General features: G+C 46.6%; 1 protein-coding gene across 6 annotated transcripts in view; it reads right to left on the bottom strand.

Moving 5' to 3' along the window:
• Nucleotides 1–2,336: 2,336 nt before the first annotated feature.
• CACNA1I (calcium voltage-gated channel subunit alpha1 I) overlaps nt 2,337–22,022 on the bottom strand; it is a 169,447-nt gene continuing 149,761 nt past the window's right edge. For 3 of the 6 annotated variants that reach the window (XM_077178588.1, XM_077178589.1, XM_077178587.1), the window contains 8 exons: nt 19,307–19,385; nt 18,618–18,739; nt 17,543–17,881; nt 16,787–16,933; nt 12,496–12,612; nt 11,956–12,124; nt 10,899–11,095; nt 2,337–9,130 (listed from right to left, as the gene is read on the bottom strand). In XM_077178588.1, the coding sequence (XP_077034703.1) occupies nt 8,426–9,130; nt 10,899–11,095; nt 11,956–12,124; nt 12,496–12,612; nt 16,787–16,933; nt 17,543–17,881; nt 18,618–18,739; nt 19,307–19,385 (1,875 nt within the window). In that variant the 3' untranslated portion in view covers nt 2,337–8,425. The remainder of the gene's footprint in view (nt 9,131–10,898; nt 11,096–11,955; nt 12,125–12,495; nt 12,613–16,786; nt 16,934–17,542; nt 17,882–18,617; nt 18,740–19,306; nt 19,386–22,022) is intronic. The other 3 variants (XM_077178590.1, XM_077178591.1, XM_077178592.1) reach the window with 3 other exon arrangements.

Below are 22,022 nucleotides of genomic sequence, written 5' to 3'. Positions count from 1 at the left end.
AGCAGGGAGAGGTACGGCTCTGCTGGGAAACCCAGCAGGGTGGTCCCCTCCCTGCAAACATGGTCACTGAGCCACACTGAGGAAAAGCAAAGCACTGAGGATTCAAGGGACACAGTCCCTGTTCCCCTTTGGAGGGACATTCAAGCCACCTGAAGAGGCAGAGGGGATGTGTGAGCAAATCCAGCAGGATGAGCTTTATGATTTAGGCAAACAGTGTAAATGCTTAAGTACTTACTTCTAATACTGTTCCTGGCACTCACAAATGGACTCTCCTGCCCAGCCAGGCAGAGCAGCGTCAGATGCAGTCTCACAGCAGGCACCTATGGAATTCCATCCTTCTGCCTACAGGCACACCTTGAAATCTTGCACGTGTGTGTGGCCCTCTCCTCCTGCCCTGCCTCCCCACTGGAGGGGACAGGCAAGTGATGCTCAGCCTGTCTCACAGCAGCTGGGGATCTCTGTGCCATGTGCATGGCACCTTGGAGGGCAGCATCACCGGCTATAAACATGAGCCAGGGGAGCAGGTGATTTGTTCTAATGTTTTGCTGAAGTCAAACAGCAATTCCTGACCAGACAGAGAAATGGAAGGTGGGGCAAACCTGCTCTTCCCTGTCCAGTGCTGAGCTGAAACTGATGCATGCTCATACTAGGGTAGGGGCTCTCCTACCTACCCCTCATGGGCTGTCACGTGTTCCCACAGCAGCAGCAAGGCAATCACATTCCTCCTTCTCTCTCATGCACACTGATTAAAATCATGCTCATCACAAGTGCCTCAGCTTGAGCACCCAGCCCTTTAATTGCTGCAATGAAGGATATGAATGTAGCCTATTCTGAGGCCAGCAAAGCAGAAAATTAGCATTTAGCATGAAAAAGATACCACTGCATTATCACCAGTGCAAAGCAAACAACACAACCAGCCAGGCTGCCTCTTTCCTTCCCTACCTGCATGCTTGGACTCATCCAGTGCTGCAACAGCCCCATTGCTTTCCACACACGTGGGGCCTGTCCCCCTGGGGCTGCCAGCAGGAGACAGGCAGGGGCTGCAAGGTGGCATCTGCTTGCTGACTCTGAGCTTTTGATGAAGCAGGTTTATAAACTCCTGGTGAAATAATCCTCCCTCAGATGTCAAAATGCCACATTAGCTGCTGCATTGATTCCTGCGGTATTTACAGAGCAGAAGAATGCAGCAGCAAGCGGGGGTGAGGCTGGAGGGAAGAAACCTGCACCCCTGGTGTGTCCTGTCCCTCAAGGTCAATCATCCATAGGAAGTCAGGAGTCAGATCTTCTCCAGACCCTTAGATCTCTCCATCATTTGTGCAAATTCCCCTCAGGCGCTCTCACCTCTTTATTACCCAGGCTGGTTGGACATAAATAAACATTAAAATGCTGTGTCCACAGAAGCCTAAAAGGAAAGGCTGTTTTGTTACCAGTCAGGCTGGGATGGAGCCATCATCTGGTAGACAATAACTAACCTTCCAAATCTGTGAGCAGTGCAAGGGTGACTGCCATGCTTTCCCACCCCAGCCAGGGCTTTGCACACTGGTGGTTTCTACTGCAGGGAGAGCTGCCATTTCCCTGGCCTTCCAATGTAGGTGCCTGAACATCCTTGCCAAAAAGGGAGAGTATTTCAACATGTTTTGACATGGATCTGTGACCTCTTTGTGTTCCTGAGCAAATGGATGATGCAGAAGTGCCAGAGTTTCAGTTCTGATTAGCAGATGGAGTAACAATTTACACGGCATGAAGAGGGTCCTGCTGGTGCACAACAGTGCAAGTGCACACACACAAACACACACGTGGGGGCTCCCACAGCCCCAGGTCCCCTCATGCCCCACCACAGGATCAGCTCAGCTCCCTGCCAACCCAGGGCTGCTCTTTCCCCTGCCCCCAGAGGCAGGTTGGACTGGCACAGGTGGCAGCCCAGCTGTGCCCAGCCCCTCAGGCTGCCACGCTTTGAGGCTGCCCCGTGTCCCAGGCCCACAGTACATGGCTGGATAGGGCTCACTGCCCTGGGGCATACAGAGACCTTTGCAACTCATTACAGACAGTGCTGCCCAGACATTGCCTGTTTGAGAGCTGTGGGCTCTGCTGGTGAGCAGTGTCCCGAGTCAGCAGTTTGGGCTGCTTTAATATATCCTTGAAAAAAGAGACCAGTGGGAGATCTGTTTATGAGCCACAACCACCCTGAAACAAGTATATGCCTTTGCCCACGCACATACACAAAGCAGCAGTGACTATGGAAGCATATGAATAAATATTGAGCAGACACCAAGGGATTTTCAGAATAGTCTCTCTGGTTTTTTTTATTCAATGCCATGTTGTTTGTTGTTGGCTGCTTTGTTTTTTTTTTTACCTTCCTGATTTATTTCCTATGCCTGGGCTTACAATAACAGCAGAAACTAATCAGTGGCCAATGATGATTAACAGTCTCACATGTTATTAACTCTACATTCAGGGTAAGGTAATTTCAAAGAAATTACCAAAAAATATTAGTGTACAGGGAGGATGGGGTAGTTGTATGTATGTAGAGGGATTATACACACAAAAGCAGATCTTTTATCCACACCACCCCATTTACACTGCACTCAGCTCTTCTTCTTAGAAATATCTATTATTAACTAGAATATGTGTGTGGATCATCTTGAAATGAACCCTTCATATGATTCAGATAAGGAGGCGAGAAAAGAAGTAAGTGAAAAAATAAATTCACTGTATTGGTGAAGTAATTGAAAGGAGAAATGGGATCACCCACTTTCATTGTTATCCCAGTGATTATTAGATGCAGCTGAGGATGACAATGGTAGTTTTAGAGGACAGTCCACCTGGTGCTTTATCTCCAAAGCTGTGATAGCTCAAAAGCAAGTCTTATACCAAGGACTTGCTGGGAAATAAAAATGTTTGCCAGTGCATGGACCACGTACCTTGAGTTCTTGCATGATGCTTCTCCTCCTTGTGTGTGTGGGTGGCTCTCTTCTAGACAGGCACTTTTCAATTTAAGAGCAAATCTTGGATTAAAGACGTTTCACTAAAAAATACTTTCTCCTCAGACTGGCATCCACAGAGCCCATGGTATCACTGATCACTTGTTTTGAAGCAGCATCTTAGCCTCTCTGAGTGTTTCTGAGTGAAGGAAGAGTGGCTGTCCTGCCTGCTTGTGCTGGGTGGCTGCTTTTTGAAGATACTCTGCCAGACTTTGTGAAGGAACAGTGCTATTTCCCTTAGCAGCATAAGAAATAGAAGAACAGAAAGAAAGTTTTGGCAGCAGAACTATGATAACTCCCACCTCACGGTGGTCAGCACAAGCAGGCAATTTACAGTTCAAAAATTTCATCCAGGATGAGTCAGCTGGAGGAAAGAAAGGGGAAGGGCTGCAGGAAGAGCCGCTTCATTTGCGTGGTGCACTATGTGCACCGACACTGCCCCAGGAACCAGAAGCAGAACAGAATGAAACAACAAAACACAGCTGCAGCTGTTTTCAGAGTTCTCCACAATAATGCAGGTAGTTAAAGCAGCATTAGACAGAAGGTTAAAGTGCTCTGGTCTCTGAAAATGTCCTTGGAAAAACAGTACCTCTCCCTCTGCTATCATTCTGCTCTGTGGACCATGAGACAAAGGGAGAGTTGTATCTGTCGACTTTGGTGACTACAGACAAAACCACTAAGGAAAAAGATTTGTATTCCTCTGTGTCCACAGCACTGCACAGCAAAGGGGGAGTGTGAGCTGGAGCCTGCTGTGCTTTTCATGGCAACAGCCCAGCTGCTCATGGGAGCAACTGCAGGAGGTGTGGAGTCCTCCCTGCTCTTACTGATGCCATGGGCATGAAAGATGCTCAGCAGCACTGCTGACACGCAAAGCAAGGCTGAGAACAAACCCTGCGGACAGCTCATCTTTGCAACCCCACCACTGGCATAAGGGGAAGGGCAGATTGTTATTGCTTATTGCTGCAGCTGATGCTGGAGCAAAAGCAGAGGTGTGCTGCAAACCAGTGTCTGGGATGCTGGTTTTGGTGGGGGGGAGAGCTCCTTCCCTGTAAACTGAGCACATCTGCTCTAGAAGTGGCTGGGAGGCATAAATATTGGATAGCAGATTGCCAGCTCCAGCTCCTGTGTGGCAGGATCTCAGGAAATGTAAACAGGGTTTGGAAATATGCAGAAGAAGGAAAAAGTGCTAGAGAAGAAATATATATATCTAAATGAGGTGGAAGGAATGAGTGATAACTCAAAGATATGGAGATAGTGAGTTCCTACTGGAAACCAGTCCCTAGCAAGGAACAAAAACAACATGGAAAAAAGGAGAAGCAAGGCAGATCTCATAAAGTATTCGTGAAGAGCAGGGAAGGGAGACACTTGGGAAGTCAGGTCACATATAGATAAACTGAACTGAGTGGCAGACATCCAGGTGCCTGACTTTGCAAGGTACCAAGCTCTTCTTACAAGGTGCACTGTGTTTTGTATCACAGCTAGTTAAAAAATCCACAGGGTTTAATTTTTTCCTCCTCTGTGGAATTTTTGTGATGAACCCAAGTGAACTCATGCCACTTACCTCCATATCTTCCATAATAAATGTTGAGTTTTTAGTCACATTGGCTAAAAATAAATCTCTGTTTCTGATCCAGTGTTAGGACAACTTTTGCTCTCATTGTACGTGTGTGCAGGGCATATTTCCTGCAGGCACCTCACTGCCTGGGACCTATCTACAGTGCCTCATCAGGTGGACAACTGGCCTGGGGTCTTGAGGATGCAGTCACCAGAGGCCAACCAGGCCACAATGCCTGTGTGATGCCCTTTGGAAGCATTTTGAATGTGAGAGCCATTTTGGTGGGAAAAATACAAAATTCCTTGAAACGCTTCAAGGTTTTCTGCTTTATGTTTCTTCTATTTCAAAAATTATTTTCCTGCTCAATAATGTTTTCAGTTCCTCCCCTCCCATCAAGTCCTGCTCAGCTCATAAGAATTTCACAGAGGGCTGGTGCTGTGCAGTCCTTTACATAGGCCTCACAAAAACCTCCAAAACAAAACAAAAAAAAACCCCTAAGGCCCCAATGGACAAAACAGACCAATATCAGGCTAATGACAGCAGAGAGCACCCTGGCAGGAATTGCCTGTAGTACAGCCCCTTGTGGGAAGTGAGAGTATTAGAGGCTGAATAGATGCCGGGCAAATCCTAAGGTGCCCTCAGGTGTTGTCTGGGAGGTGGGTGGGTGATGACAGAGGTTTTGTGTGCCAGCAGGCAGGCAAAGCTGGGAAAGGCAGCTCTTGCCAGGAGAAGCTGCACAACCTGAAGCACTGCAGAAATCCCCAGGAAAAAAACACAAAGTTCTTGCTGGGGCTTAGTGCTCTGCCTCCTCTTTGGGAAGGATAGATGTTTTCTGCTTCTTATTGAAACAGTTAGTAAATAATTAAAAGAAAGAGACAAAATATTCTTTAAGGATTATCTGGTCTTCTGTTTCCATGGTAACCTCCTTCCTAAGCCAGAAGCCTTTTGCTCCAGTCATAGAGGGGAGGGTGAAAGCCCTTTTGCAAGGAGGTGGGTGAGGTGGCATGACCCTGCTGGGATGTGAAGGGGAGACATCCTGCAGAGCAGAAGGACTGCCGTAAACCCCAAACCACGGGAGAAACAAAGATGTCACTTCCAGGGACAACCAGGAATAAGCCTAGAGGTATCCATCCAAGGGGTTGTAGTCACCCCATGAGGTCACCACCACCATGTTCTTACCCTTCTTCCCTCCCAGTTATTCCAAGTGCAGGCCATGTTTCTCTCATGATCAAATATTGGGGTAATTTCTAGCACTCCACCAATCTCTAATGTCTCTCCCATTGCTCAGCTGAGACATTTCACAGCCCACACAACTGCCAGGACAGCTTGGAGTCCCACTTCTGTGTTCTCTTATGACAAACTTGCAAGGAGCATTCTGTGTAAACCCTACCTCTGGCTTCAAAGCAGCTCTGGGTTTGGGTCAAAGCCTTGTGCAACCCAAGTTCATGGTTCAGCCATTTAGAGACTGACTTCCTTCCCTGAGGATGTGAAACCATGTGTCGTGTCCCTCCTCTCTGCCCACGGGACAGTGAGCAGGGGCAACTCACTCAAAGAACCACCAGTGCAAAAAAAGCATTTAAAGACCCTTATTATTGCTTTAATAAATCTGTATTTGCATCTTTCTGCAAGGACAAGGACCCAGGCTCTCCTGTCCTCTACTCACAGGTCTGACCTCCCTGCAGTCAGCATGCACACTTGCAACAGAGCAAATTAATTAAGTCCCCACAGTAATCATCCCTTTCCTGGCTGCTGGTCCTAAGTGATGTGCTCACTGTTTACAACCCTGGTTTGTAAGATGCAGCAGCTGCTTTCAAGTCAGACAGGTCACAATAAAATCAGAATATCTTTTGTGCTGCCCTCTTCACAATGCTTCATGTGCCAGCTGGGAGACCTCTGGGAGGGCTGCAGAGGCCCTCTTGGTCTGATGGAAAAAAATGGGACAGGGAGCCCTGCTCCTTCTCCTCAGTACTCTAAACATTTGTCTCCATTAGGCTGCTATCATCTCCCTGCTGCCCTTCCCAGTCTATCTTTGACACACCTGAGTGGAACATCCCTGGGGTGGTACATGACATCCAGAATCCTTTGTTCCCCCTGGGTGGTTGGTTTTCCCACCCACTTGCAAATCTGGGAAGGGCACAAAGCCTTAGAGTAGCTTCAGGAGGAGATCCAGGCTGGCCCTGCCAGGAAGGAGAGTTGTGCAGTTGTACCACTGGAAAAGCAAGAAGGGATGCAGCCTCTGGAAGCCTTGTTGCAACCACGCTGGGAGAGGATGATGCTGAAAAAAATCCTGGATCCTGGGGCAGGTCATGGATTGAGGGGTCGTTCTGCCCTCACTCTCCACAATCCTCCCCACTCCCACTGCCCTGCAAGGCAGAGACAAGGAGAGCTGCAGCTCTCCTTGTCCCTCTCACCCATCTCTCCAGCTGGTGAGCCAGTTGGCTTGGGCACAGCACACATCAACATCCTTACAATGGCAGGCACACGCAAACACACACACACTCTCCAATCAATGTTCGCTGCTCTCCATGCCCATGCCTGGCACTGATTAGGACTCTGGTCTCAGCTACACTGATGCAAACCAGGAAAATGCCAGAGGATGATGCTAGGGAGGAGACAACCACCACTGAGCTGAGGATGTCCTTGCAGGGTCTTCCCACTGGAACATGGAACAGGGTTAGCCCTCAGTCAAGGGACTGATTGTATTTTGTGTTGTTGAAGCCCCCTTTGCTTTTATGTCTTTTCTAATATTCTAGGTTTTGTATTCTTTTAATATATATAGCTATAGATACAAAAATAACAGATAGGTATCTCTAGGGATAATTTTTGCACCTTTGGGCTTCTAAAATAAAATATCACAATCACTGCAAATAAAAGGGGGAAAAGTACAATTTCCTCTCCCCTTTTTACCTCCTCCTTCCCTTCCAGCCTACTTCTCCCACTCCAAATATCCCCATGAGCCTTGTAATTTTTTTCCTTTGTAGTTTTCTTTCTTTGGAAAATGAAAAAACCAAATCCACAAAACAACAACAAAAATAAGCCATGTAGCCGCCATCTCTCCTTCTATGAGCATGCCCGCTGTGTTCACACATTCCCTTCAAAGCAAGGCTTTTCACCTCAAAACGTTTCCCTGTGGTCCATGGCTATTTGCTTTTCTCTGTTGCTGGGGCCAGATTTTCACCTGCTGTAAATCAGCATGAATTCACCTCAAGCCAGAACTCTGCTGCTTTACACCAACAGCATGTTTTGCCAATTTATGCTCATCCTGAAGATCTGGCCCACAATTTTTAACCTTGGAAATGGAAGCATGGACAATAAAGAAGTTCCCAGAAACACATCAGGCAAGCCCCAGATGCTCTTCTCTTGTCGCTTACCCTGCTTCCCTTCACCCCACTCTCATGGTTTGGTGTAGCAGCTCCTTCAGGCCCTCCATTCTCTTGTTCCTCCTTAGCACTTTCTAAAATTCATAATCTCTCAGTAAAAAAAATAAATAAATCGATCTCTCTATATATGTATATTTATATAACTGAACAGCTGCCATGTAGCAGTCACCTGGCTGGAGGGTCCTGTCCCTGCCAGCCCCATGGCCTTTTCTTGTCACTGTAGTCTCTGGGGTCATGGCCCAGGTCTTGCCCTCAGGCAGGACTGTTCCCGTATTGCTTGCACTCTCCCACACCTCTAAGGTACGGTACCAGAATATTTATTTTATATATATATATATCTCTATATATATATATATATTTACGTATATATATATATATATATTTATAATTTTTTGTTTGCCTGTTTTCTTTTTCTTGCAAATCCTTTGGAATTGCTGCCAAGGAGAAGCTAGTGAAACATGCTCCCCGTGCCAGCGGCCGAATGCTCCCTCCCTGCACCTCAGGGACCCTCATCTGTTCCTCTTGCTGACTCCGTCCCCCAGCTCCAGCTCGGAAGGGAGCGGGGAGCTGCGGCCCCCTGTCCCCAGTCTGCCGGGGCCACCCGGCTCCTCTCCTTCCCTGGCCGAGGGGGTGTCCTTGCAGAAGTCCGTCACCCAGGAGGGCATCGAGAGGAAGCCCCGAGGGTCGACGGTGTAGAAGGGCTTGGCGTGGTGGGCGGCGGGGCGGCGGGGCGAGGGGCTGGCCTGCAGGCTGCTGGTGCTGCTGCACTTCTTCACCAGCCTCAGCCCCGGCGGCGGCGGCGAGAAGAGCGAGGTCAGCGAGAGGCTGCTGAGCGTCTCCGAGGGCTCGCTGTTGTTGCCCCCGCCGCGCAGGCTGCTGCCCGCCCCCTCCTCGTCCGAAGGGTCCATGGAGTCGTGGTGGGTGCAGCCGGGGCTGGTGCTGCCGCCGCTGCTGTGGCTGCGCTGGTGGCGGCACAGGCTCCGCAGGTTGAAGAGCCCGCGGCCCCGCAGGCTCCGGCGGCGGGAGGCGGGGGACAGGGGCGCTGCCAGGGGTCTTTGGGTGCCCGGCGCCGGCACGGGGCACAGGGCCACCGGCAGGGCCAGGGCGCAGTGCGGGGAGTCGCTGAGGTTTAGGCTGGTGTCCTCCAGCGTGGTCTGCAGGCTGCCGGCCGAGCTGCTGCTCCGGCTGTCCAGCGACGTGTCGCTCTCGGGGGGCTGGGGAGCGGAGCACGAAAACACAGTTCTCAGGAAGGAGATGGGCAAGAGACTTTGCCTTACTGGTTTTGGGGGTACTTAGGGGTGCGAAAATAAGCCACCATTACAGAAAGGGGGAAAACTCCATTCCTGTCTTCTTTGTGTGGGAAGGGAGCCATAAACCAACCAGTGCTTCAAAGCACTAGCCGTGCAGCCTGCCATGGGATTTCTTTCTGGGCAAGGAGGAGGAAAGGATTCAGAATGAATCTACCCTCCCACAAGAAGTGCTCCACCAAAGGGAAGGGATGCTGTGTCCGAGCCCTGCCGCACCCACCACTGTGCTCTCCCCTGAGCACTGATGGTCCAGAAGGCACCAGAGCAAAGGTTCCCTGTGGGTCCTCACTCATGGCTTGCCTATAAACCTGCCACACAGATGGGGACACATCTATCAGCTGCACAGGAATCAAGGAGCTTCTGTACAGACCTCCTCTCATTTAAAAAAATCAGCAATATCTGGGGAGAGAAAAGAGGCCCCATGGTTCTTTTGACCAGGACTAGCAGGAACTACCCTTGCATTTAGGGTACAAAGGTGCAGTCCCCTTCCAGCAGGAAGAGGAAACAGCCTTAATTTTCTTGTATCAGGGCTCATCTAGTTAAGCTGCATTTTAGTTGTTTCTAGGAAATTGGTCTGCACTACGTGATCATCACTGGGACACTGCACTGGGATTGATGCATGTAGGACTGGAAGCAGTCTCCTGAAGCAGACTCCATAGATATTCAACACAGTCTGTATTAAATAATCAGAAGTTTACTAATTTCTCCTTTACAATAATTCAGTACCTTTGTCCCAGTGGTGTGCCAGCGCCAGGGCTCTACCTCTTTTGTGTCTTAATTTTACCAGAGGTTTCAACACTGCTACAACTCAATCTCAGACCAAGGCTAAATTTATCCTTGGTGAATTTATACACATCTGTATTGTGCCAACAGTGTCTGTCATATATAGCTGAATAACACCTGATTTTATTTTTTCAGTTTGTCTGGAACAGAGTGCCCCTGCTCATGGAGTATATCTTCCAAGAACAATAACAGGGATTTCTACTGGGCTTTAATCTCTGCACCTTCTGCACTTCAGAGACACCTGACATCCCCCCAGTGCTTTTATTCTTCTCTTTTGTTAGTGAGAAATAGCTGCCTTTTCAGAAAGAGATGGCACCTTTCTGGGACGTGAGAGTTAAGTGGGCAGTGCAAAACAGTGAGCTTAGGGACACAGTGTGTGGATGGGCACTCAGGAATATGGAGGATGCAGGTGGGAAGAAGCCTGTTCCAACAGAGAAGGAGCATGATTTGGAGTCACAGTGTTAAGGGGACCCGAGGAGGCTGTGCAGATGTCACCTCCCTGGCCCACACCATGGCTGCTGTGCACACAGGTGTCTGCAGCACACCCAGTGCCAGGAAGCCAGGGGGGAGCTACAGAGTGATGTGATTTCATCTTCATGTGGGGCCCACTGCAGCTGTCAAACTATTTGTTGATCCAAAGCAGAAGAACAAACGACTTCATGGGGTGAGAGCTATCCAAGACCACTTTGCTATACTACCCTCTCTCCTCCCCTACCCTTCTGCATTCTGCAGTCCACTGTGCTCCTCCTACAGACCCAGGTTATCCAGGCTACCCAGCCTGTGAGCACAGCTGCCTCTCTCCTTCCTCTGCCCTCTTCCTTCTTCAGCCCCCTCTGTTTGGGTGGGATGTGAAAATTGAGTTTTCCTAGCAGACAGAAGCGAGGTTCCTCACCTGATGGAGAAGTGAGCAGTTCACACCTGGAGATCTCAGTGATGCCCACGAGCCTTGCAGAGAGATCTTAGGAAGGTTGTGTGGACATGAGACTTCCTCAGGCTCTGTTTGGGTGGCAGAGATGGCTGGGTGGAAAAATTCTGTTGGCACAGGTAACAGAGGGGAAGATGCACCTGGAGAGAAGGGGCTGGGAGGGACTGACAGCATCAAAAGAAAAGGGAGGAGAACAGAAATAGAAGAAAAAAAAAGTTGAAGAGTCCTCTGATTTTATTTTGTGCCTTTGCTGCTATTACACTGAGCAAAGTCTCAGGTCCAGTGAACAAAGGATATTCAGGAGCATGCACTCCTGGCCAAGAAGCCTCAGTGTGGTGTTCAGACTAAGGATCCCACTTTTTGCACAAAAACCTGCACCAGATCAGGAAGACCTAACACAGCTCAGAGCCCTAAGGTAAGAGGCCAGCTCTGCTGTTGCTCTCACAGAGAAATGCTGAGCTATATTGCCTTGATTCAAGTATGTATTGCTGCCAGAGGACATTCATCCCAGATCCTGCAAGGCGAGGGATGAAGGGAGATAAATTAAATGGTGGTTTGGGAAAGCTGGGGACCACAGGAGACCAGGGCATGCTCAAGAGTAGAACTGGAGCACTTCCACCAAGGGCAGACGTGTGTTATGTGTTCCCTGAACCTTTACTTGGTCTCAGGGGGCAGCAGAGCTTTTCTGTGCTGAGTGAGCACAGTTCATCCAGCTGGCATGTCAGGAGAATCTGTCCCCACTTTCTTCTGACCGTGTATGGGTGCACTACTGCAAATAGAGATCAGCACTTTCACAGTATTGCACAGAGTCATGTCTGAGGGAAGATATAAAAACTAGCAACAAAAATGAAGGAACTGCTCCTCCCCCCATTCCTGAAGCAAATTAGCAAACTGAAAACTAATTCTTGGTTAGTGTAACCTGAAGTCACATTAACTCTCCCCCTGGCAGAGGGAAAGCAGGAGAAAAACAGAGCTGAGCCAACCCACAGTTTCAGCAGACCTGGAGAATGAGAGCCTTGCTCACCTTTGCTACTTTCATGCTTTAGCCAAGACTGAACTGAGTCGAAAGGTGTATTCTCCATTTCACACAGGTAACTCTCTGGGTTTGTAGAGCCATCCTCTCTGGATGCTGGAAGCAAGCATTCCCCCAGATTGTCTGCCCCAGTGGAGTCAGGGTTGTCCTGGCCATCCTGCTGGAAAAAATAAGCAAGGACAAAGTGAAATTTAATGGAAGATGATCAAGCAGACTTTTCAAAGCCTCAAGAAGAAGATTCTGATAATAACTTCAACCTAGCTAAGAGATGCTCAATTTTCCAGCCCAGAATCACCTTTTGACTAATTCAGAGGAAGTTACTAACAGTAGTGAAGAGAACTTTCAAATACATGTATTCTTTTGTTCTCCTCAAATCCTACTCCACAGTATGTCTCTATGGAGAAGCTCTTGAAAAATGACCAGAATTATATTGCTCAGCAGGGACACCTGAATGAATACAGAAGACCTGAAATGAGCAGGGGCATAAGTACATCACAGGGTGTAGGATGCCCATGGCTGACTGAGGCTAACCTTGATCTCCTTAGGATTCAGCTGAGCAGCATTTCGATTGTCTGACTCATCTCCTAGAAGGATGGAAGAGGACTTGTCTGAGTTGAGAGATAATGCTTCCATTTCAGCCAGCTGGACCTGCAGGAAGGGAAAGGAGCTGTCACAGGTCATGCCTGGAATCCACATTTCAAGCAGTCACACTGTTGATGGTGGATAAGTGAGAGCCTGTAGACCCAAAATCAATTTTAGGTTATATTCCTTGGATATATCAGGAGCTGCCTAACCCAGAACTGGGCTGGGCAGGAGAATTCACTTTTAAAGAAAGGTTGAATATATGATCTGCAAGCAGGCTGCTACCAGTCCATGCTCCTCTAGTGCCAGAATTGGAGGAACGAGTCCTGTATCTGTCACAGCGGTACAGCTGGCCCAAGGCCCTGCAAATAAAGCCAGGCAGGCAGAGGGGTCCCTCAGGCTGGTGACAGGGCAGCTGGCTCTGCTGAGGGATAAAGAGTGGACCCCTCTTTCTGAAGGCACCACAGACAGCCCTGCTTAAACATGAAGGTGCTTTCATTCCAGGGAAAGTCATGCCTTTTGCAATCCATGCCAGTATCATGCTTTTCATATTCTCTTACCTTCATTACTGAAACCCTGTTTCTCTCCAGCTTTCCTGCATCTTGCCTTTCCCCTCTAACCTACCCAAGATCTTACCTAACACCGTCTTCCATTCTGTTCTCCATCTCTAACCCTAACCCCCTCCCACACACCCACACTTGAGCTCTCCTGCTTTCTGAAAGCAAGTCTGACCATTGCATTTCTCTCATTCTTGTGCTTCAGCTCTGCTCCAGTCCCATGCCTGACCTTGCTTCATCTTTTGGCCTATTTTATACCACATGTGCCCCTCTCCCATCCTTTTTCCTCCAAGCTTTTAAATCCCCTCTGCTTGACAACTCTTTCTCACAATGCCTGAAAAGCATCTTTTTCTACCAGCCTAAGCAGTTACTCTGTCCCTCCTGTGCTCGGATTTCCATCACTGGTCTCTGGAGTGCCAGAAGTTTGCACCACCAGCAGCTAAGTCTTGAGAGCTGTATTCTGGGTTGTCTCAGTCGGGACAGCTTCTGGCCATGTGTTTGTGTTTGCAAGAGGCAGCTACAGCTCTTGCACCATGACAGCAGGTGAAACATTTGGAGAGATGACTTTCGAGCTGGAAGTTTAGTGGCTTCTGCCAATGCCAGAGACTGGAAGAGGTCTCCATCTGAGGGATAATGCACTTTAAACAAGCAGAATGGAAACCCGAAGCTGGATTTAAATAAAATGCACAAATGACATCCTTATTTGAGGTGTTATTCTGACACAGGAACATGGTGCTGTTCAACCACGGAGAGAGCCCAAAACCAACAACTGCTCCTCAGAGCATGAATGCACAGAGAGCCCACAATGAACTTATGCCAAGGATGCTACACGGCCACCAGTCAGCAACAACTCCTGCAGAGAAGCACAGTCTTCATTCAGTCCCACTTAATGTCTGTACTCATCTATTACTCTCCCAAGTGCCTGCTACACCAAAGCAGCCTTACAGCTGTGCTTGTAGAGACGCGAGCATGACATGTGGTAAACATCTGTGACTACCTTTGCCATCCATAAAGAAGGATTTCAACAAAAGCCAGAACAGTCTTTTTGTCACTGAACCACTTGCTTGAATATTCTGACCACCCTGAGATCTACATAAAACCCACAGTCAACAATGTCATAACCTAAATAAACTGCAGGTGAAATAAACACATTTCACTGGTGCTCACTGACAAACTCCTACCGTGGCTAAACACACTTCAGTCATCCATGTACAGAAGTCTGTCAACCATCCCAAGAGTGAAAGGATAGAAATGGCAAGAGAAGAGTTTAGCACCATGAAAAAAGGAGGTTCTGATCTTTTTGCTTCCCTTACGGCAGAATATTTTAAAATCTGCTGACTAAAGATGAGGAACAAAAAGGCAATTTTAATTACAGTGAGGAAGAAAGAGCTGTTGAATAGATCCCAATCCATGAAACCCGCCAGGAGCATCAGCCTGAGATACTGAACAATGCACGCATATCCCTTAGAAAACAACTACTTGCAGATATATCTTTAGGAACAGACTCATGATCACAAGAATCCTTAACTGTACAAATAATTGGTTTTAAAATAAAGTATCAGGAGCATAATTGGGAAAGCCACAGAGCACTTCTGCTCAATGCCACAAAAAGCTTAGCACATATTAACATTAAATGTTGTGTCCATCCGCTGTGCTCATCATCTTGGTGAATTGAACTACCAATGAAATTGGAGGGGACATTTCTGCCTAATATATGATTTTTGTCAGAAGGGTGGTTTAAGGCTGATTAGGTGGACAGTAAGCATACTGGGTTTTTCTAACACACACACACTTAAGAGCACTGGATAAATAGTTTTGCCTATGTAAATTGCTGTCAATTGCTTCTGGGACTGTACAATTCAGTCTGTGTACAATGCTCATTTGGGTATGTTGATGTACCAGAGCACAGTATAATTTAATGACTCTGTGCATTGGTGATGTTAGCTATGACTCCATGTAGTGATTTACCATTTCAATTTCCTCAATTTCTTTTTTCTACTTTGAAATATGATGAGAACATCATGGTCAGTCCTGGCTTAAAATCCTAAGGTATCACTTTGACTCATATAATCCAAAATAAAGCATCTGTATTTTATTACTAAACCCATTCTTGCATAGATAAGTTCTTTTCAATTCCACATTTTAGATGTATTGAAATACCATTTTTGAAAGTAATTTACGGCTCTATAACACCCATTAGAAAGTATGATCTAAGAATAATTTTTCAGTTGTGATAATTACATCAAATTCTTTGCTCTAGCTGTGGGTTGCATTTGAAGATTTTGCTAATCTAGTTTCTTTGCTGGAAAGGTAAGAAAATGGGTTGTTGTCTTCACTCGTAGGCGGGATACTGAAGACTATCTGTGAGGTTTTCAAATGTACCAAACTAGCTGCAAGTGACTTGACTCGGGGGCAATCATTCTGGACTGCCTTAGACCTCATTTGCTGAGAAAGCTGAGCACCAATTGCTGAACATAAAGACTTAAGCAAAGTAGTGAAAATTGCAGTTAATTGAAAACTAGTTATTTGGTTTCATTAATGCAGAATTCATTTGTGAAGTGTCTCAGGATAAACTACAGCAATGTTTGCATTTTGATAGTTTCAAAAGGAAGCAATGGGGAAAAGCAGACAGCTGAGAAGCTGAAAAAATATCAGAGCATCAGAACTAGGCATCTGAGAGCAAACAAAATATTGCTTTCTTCAAACATGAATAGAATGACCTGCCAATAAGAGCTCTTTCCCCAAGTTTCCTTGTTTCTTTATAAGCTATAACAACACATCCAGTCAGTTATGGGGAAGGAGAGGGTAAAGTTTGCCACTGATGTACCAATTTACTGTCAGAAGAGCCACACTACTGCTACAGGTCTGACCACACAAAATCAGAGCACCTAAATACAATAAAATTATTTCAGAATCAGATTAGTTCTGCTATTCACCTTACCCTTCCCAGACTATTTTGCTCCTATTTTTTCACAACCCGAAAAGACTAATTGCTTAGGAAGGAGTTTTCCAAAGCCTCTACCAACTTTGGTAGCTCAAGTCTAAGCCATTTGGTCCTGGTCTTAGCCAACAACCCATTTGTCAGCTAACAAACTTTCTCAGTGGGCTCATGTTTATTTAGTTTTTGCTCAAACTAATTAACTGGTTTTCAACACAAACCAATCCTTGCTCAAAAACTCTATTCAACAAAGCATTTAAACATGTGCTTAACTAATTGGCCTCAACAGGGAATAAGCAAGCACATGCTTAAAATGAGGACAAAACACAAGCTTAAATCTCCCCCTGAATTGCTCCTGAGTGGTCTCATTGGGGTGAGATCCTTAGAGTCCTCTATCCAACATGAGCCTGAACCTAGACTTTTCTTGCAGAATTGAACAAAACAAGAGCTGACAAGGGATGCCTTCATAGTCATTTCTCTACAGGTCGTTCAGTCCCTCCTGACATGTGTCCTGTCACGTCTCACTTTTCCACCACCTCAAACATCCACGTGTGGCTGAGGAGGGCAGGCCTGTACTAGAGGCAGTACCAGCACTTCACAACAGATAACAAACACAGGTCCACAAGCTCTACTGTCTACACAATCTACAGCGAGGAGCACACATGGGACGACCTGCGGGCCCGTGGGTGTGGGTGTGCAGGTCTGGGGGGAAGAGTCCCCTCACACATCCTCGTACGCAGGTTACCTCTTGCTTGTCATGGTTACACTTCTCGCACATGGCCGGCGAGGAGTAATGATGGAAGACGGAGCCCGATAGGTTATCGATGATCATTAACTCCCCGTCGAAGGAGTCCTTAATAATTAAAGAGACACTGTCCAGCCATAAGTTCTCCTAGGGGACAAGAAAGGGGGGAGGATGGGAGAGATCATTTTAAGAATGTCGAGTTTTTTGCTTTCAAGTTTCTTGTGAATTTGGGGTTGGGTTCTCCACCCTGACTCATCTGGAGCAGCATCTTGTTCTGCAGGTACTTGCACAGGGTCACTGGGGGAAACATTTGCTCCACAAGGTGTGTAAAGGTGCCAGAGTTCAATGAAAAAAAAAAAAAAAATAAGTAGGGACAGTCTTCACTCACTTTCAGTGCTCACATCTCCCTTCCAGCTCTGCTGGAGTCACTCACTCTTGATCTGCCATTTCTCCTGCACTCTTCTCCTGAGCTCCCCTCTCAAATTTGCTCCTGTCACACCTTTAGCTGATCTGCTCCATCCCTACTCTGCTGGCCCTCAGGTTCCTACGCCATGATGACAATGAACAGGACACACTGCTGTCATAGCCTTGTCCCTACATGATCCTATCAACTCAGAAGTCTACTGCTGAAAGCAAACCTTTCACTCTAAGGTGGAAGACTCTGCTACTGCTAAGCCCTGAATCATCTGAGCTGCCCAGCTAATGCCCACAGCTCCTTGCTGCTGTCTGGTTAGTTAAGTTCAAAGGTGTACTCACCTGGGCTGGAGAGTAACATCTCATGCACAGATGTCCTTCGGGTTCTGTTCTACCACCACCTCCTCCTGTTCCTGCTCCTTTTCCCTGTCCTGAATTTGGAGAGCCTGACTTGTGGGAGCACAGCCCGTGAGTAATTTCCATCTCAAGCTCAGCATCCATCTCTGCATCCTCCTGGGCCTCCTTGTTGCTGTCGTCGAGATGTTTCATGAGCACAGCTACCACCACGTTGATGAGGACAAACTGGGCTGTGAGCACAAAGCTGACAAAGTACAGTGGGGAGATGAACTGCAGGTTGCTGAGACAGCTCCGGTCATCGTGGCTGCAGTCACGCAAGGTATCCTTGAGAGGAAGTTGGGATTGAGAGGGAACCATGGAAGGAAGGAAAGAGTAAAGTAAGAACAGAAACTTGGCTGTTCTCTCTGTCAAAAAACACTGATGCTAATGGAAAGAACAAGGCAGACACTTCTGTCACCCCATGTCTTTTGGCACGATTCCCCAAAGAATCTAGGATACTCTCTGTTCATATGCTGTTTGCTTGAAAGCAAAACCATTTAAGGGCATATGAAGCAAATTTTCAGACCATGACATGTTGCTGCCCCTGTAGCACCACATATGTAAACAAGACCAAAAATGAGCAGGCTGGTACTACCTTCTCCCATCTATTCTCAAAAGCACCATTTGTGATGAAAGAACTTTCCTTTCTCCATGTCCTCTGAAGGAAATATTTATTTTGTCTTTTCCTGGTAGCTCTGCAGATGAGTGCCATGTCCAACAGACATGTCCTGTGCAGTCCTGACTACACTGGATATTCCCTCAGCCTAAATGATTTTCTTGTTCCTCCTAAGGAAAATTGCCACTTTTCTCAATCAGATGTCTCCAGGACTAGACAAGCCCAAGGCATGAGTTACCATAGTGGGGAGAGAGACTCTGGACCAAGCAGGGACCTTACCTAGCAACCCAGCTTCTGTGTTCTGTTCCCCTTCCCTTTGCTAGCCCAAGCTCTGCTGAACAGACCACACATCAGAATTTCTCTTTCCCCACAAATTGGAGATCCTTGCCTCCAAGTCCCAGTTACCTTCATGATCCCATTCCAGTTGTCACCCGTGGACACCTGGAAAAGTGTGAGGAAGGCCATCCCAAAGTTCTCGAAGGTGGCGTGGCGGCTCATGCCCTCACAGGGGTTTTCATCGTTGCACACTGAAAAACAAGGGGAGTGCAGGGCACGACACTCAGGGGAGGACACACTACCAGCCCTGAGACCAACAACATGGATTCACAACCTGAAGACCTCAAGTAATGAATGGTGTCAGCACCCTGTCCAACAGTTGGCTGTTAGCCATCAGTATGGAAAAACCCCTGATGGCCCAGCCCCAGGATATCAGGCAGTGTAACTGCTGCTCAGGGGCATCCTCCCAGCAAGTCATTCTCCTGCCTTTCTTCTTGATCAATATTCCATGGCAAGAGATGTAAATAAGATTTCACAAACTTTTTCTTGTAATCTTGAAGGCAATGTCAGGGACAGAGTGCAGGAAAATCAAATGTTTAAGACTGTAAGAGAAAATGGAGGCTGCTCTTATTTTGTTAGCCTGTTAGGATAACAATTTAGAGGGAAATTCCTCTTACATCAATTATGCATAAGGGAGAATGAAGTGCATCAAACAACTGAGTGCTTTTATTGAAGATTTTGATTTTGATTTTGATTTTGAGAAACCCCAACCAGCATGTCTGTGGCTCACATTGAAGCATGGTCTGCTTGAGACTTACCCAATTTTCCAAAGAGCTCCACTCCTAGAGCAGCGTAGATGAAAAAGAGGAGCATGAAAAGGAGTCCAAGGTTTCCCACCTAAAAGCAAAGGCACCATCAGCCTATCCCAAAGCCTATTTCATCTGTACAGAAAGTGTTTCTGCATTTCCAAGTCTGAAGAAAGTGAAATCCCAGTATACAAATGCAACCAAACAATTGCTCAACAGTTGAGAAATGTTCAGTGATGGATCCAGTTGCCATCAGGGCTGGGGGAGGAGCAGGAAGGTGGGAAGAGAAGGCATGGAAAAATTAAGGACTTAATGGGGTTTTTTGAAACACTAAACAGTTTCTGGTCTGAATGCATGTGGTCACTGGGCCTACGTTAGGATCATCACTTCAGGAATCTAATTTAGTCATTGCAACTGCTGTGCCATCCAAATTCAGGAGAGAAATAAATGATTCAGCCCACCCACTCCCCTGGACTGCCACATCCTGGCTCGCTACATACTCACTGGAAGGAATTATTTCTGATGACTAAATTAGACACCATAGTAAATGCTGTGAAAGCACAGTGCTGGGTCTGTGTCTACAGGGCGTTAAGAAAAGGAAGTTAATAAAACTTAGCTAAGGACTACATTTCCAAAGGGCTCTTTAAAATTAAAGCTCTATTCACTATTAAGAATTGCTGCAGTGTAACAAAGACAGGAAGGGAATTGAAACAGGACAACTGGAGATGCCTTGTATGCCATTAGCAAGCCAAAATCCCTGATTTGAGTCTGTGCTCTAGGAACAAAAAGAGAAAGGTCAGGAAGAGGAGAAAGTGCAAGGGAAAGGACAGCTTATTTTAAACTACTTCTTTTGGCAAAGCCAATAAATCTTAGAGAATATTACAGATAATTCAATTGTCCCCCAAAGACCCGGTGTATAAAATATGGAGACTATATTCATTCTTTTAACGTTGAAACTGGTGGATTTTAGACCTTGAAGTTCAGATTTTTATGCAACTATAAGTATGGAGGGATTTTTTTATCCCTGCTACACAACTTTATTAATCAAAGCCAACCTGTTATAGGAAGCAGCAAAAGCCAGTCAATAGAAAGTCATAGGCTTTGATACTGGAGGGATTAAGTACTGCTTCTTATTATCTTCCAGGGAATACCTAGAGACCAAACTTTCAGATATCTGCTTGCTTTGAGACAGATATTACTGACCTCCAAAAAACCTGGCCTACAAACTTAGTTAGCAAAGGAGCTGTAGGCAAATGGGAAAAATCAAAAATGAGAAAGTGTGGAAGAATATACTTGTGGTTTTTGGCTAGGACCAGAAACAGAGACTCACAGGTCCCAGCTGTGCTCTTTGCCATCTTGAGCAAAACACTTAACTGTCTGATGACTGTTTTTCTGTCTACATGACAGGGATATGAATATTTCTTCCTCTCTTATTTATTATCTGTATTTTGGGGGTGGAAGTTGAATCTCATCATTTAAGTGCAAATATATTGCAGAGTCCTCTTACCAACAGTTTCTGGATACTATTTCTTAATATCTGTGTGCATTTATCTGGGTCTCAGAATAAACATGCCACAGACATGCAGACACTGGATCTGAAGACCTGCTCTGTCCCAGATCCTTTCCTGAGAAAAATCGTCTGTTGTGGCTCCTGGAATGGAAAAGAGCAAGGTGCAAAGAAGCTGCACTGAGCCGGTCTGTGGCAGCAGAGCTAACAAAAAACTAATAAAAATTTACATTCCAGATCTGCCTGCACTAAGACCATCCTTTATCTCCCCTTCCTTCTATTGTCCAGTGTATCTCAGCCCTCAACTATCCTGAATGATGTTGTGTATCCTACAAATGAATTATTAATATTGTTGTTATTACTATTACTATAATAAATCACAAATAATTATTGCTTAATAAAAAGCATGGAAGACCAGACAGAGCTCAGGATCCATAAAAGATCACAGAGTTTCCTTTTCACTTTTGTGCCATCATATTCCACTAATTCAGATTGACATTTATTGTCACCCACACCAGAAGTAAATTCCCTGGTAACTACTCATGCTGTTTTCAGATTGATTCCCAGCTCATCATCACTCACCAGCACTGGCACATTAGCTGATAAATCAACTGACAAATGCCTGTGCATTTTGATATCACGCAGTAGAGCTGCTTTCTCAGGGCCTGCCAAGGGACCGGTCTGATGTATGATCGGCAGAGCCACTTGGTGCATTACTCCTTGCTTAACAATGCTCCCCCAACAATCCAAAAGGAAGGGGACCAGACTCCCTGACTGCTCATCCATCATGGAGGATGCTCACAGTGGGCTCGAAGCCTGTGTAAAGCACAGTGTCAGCATCTCGTTTAGGAGCAGCTGCCACTCACAGCTCATGAGATCCTTCTGTCTCGATGTCTTGCAGCAGACACTTAACTGCCGGCTGTGTGAGCCACAACACAGCGTGTCACTGCTTCTCATGCATGAGCTGCTCAGAAACACAAAGGGATTCAGGAGGAGGAAAGAAGAAAAAATAGAAAGGGGGAAGCACTGGCTAAGAAAGGGAGAGTGCAAATGAAAAAGAAGGAGGGAAAAGGTGACATATTTGGGGAAGGGTGAGAGCTGCAGTGATGGAAAGATGTCCTTTCATCCTGAAATGGCTTCCAATCAGTCTTTCCTTCTTATGGAGAGGGGAGAAAGGAGCCAAGGACTAGTTGCAAACAGTTAGACACTAGCTAGGCATGA

This window comes from Agelaius phoeniceus, chromosome 5, assembly GCF_051311805.1.
Source record: "Agelaius phoeniceus isolate bAgePho1 chromosome 5, bAgePho1.hap1, whole genome shotgun sequence".
NCBI lineage: Eukaryota > Metazoa > Chordata > Aves > Passeriformes > Icteridae > Agelaius > Agelaius phoeniceus.
The sequence above is the reverse complement of the archived record's forward strand: the minus strand, read 5'-3'. Positions and strand labels throughout refer to the sequence as shown.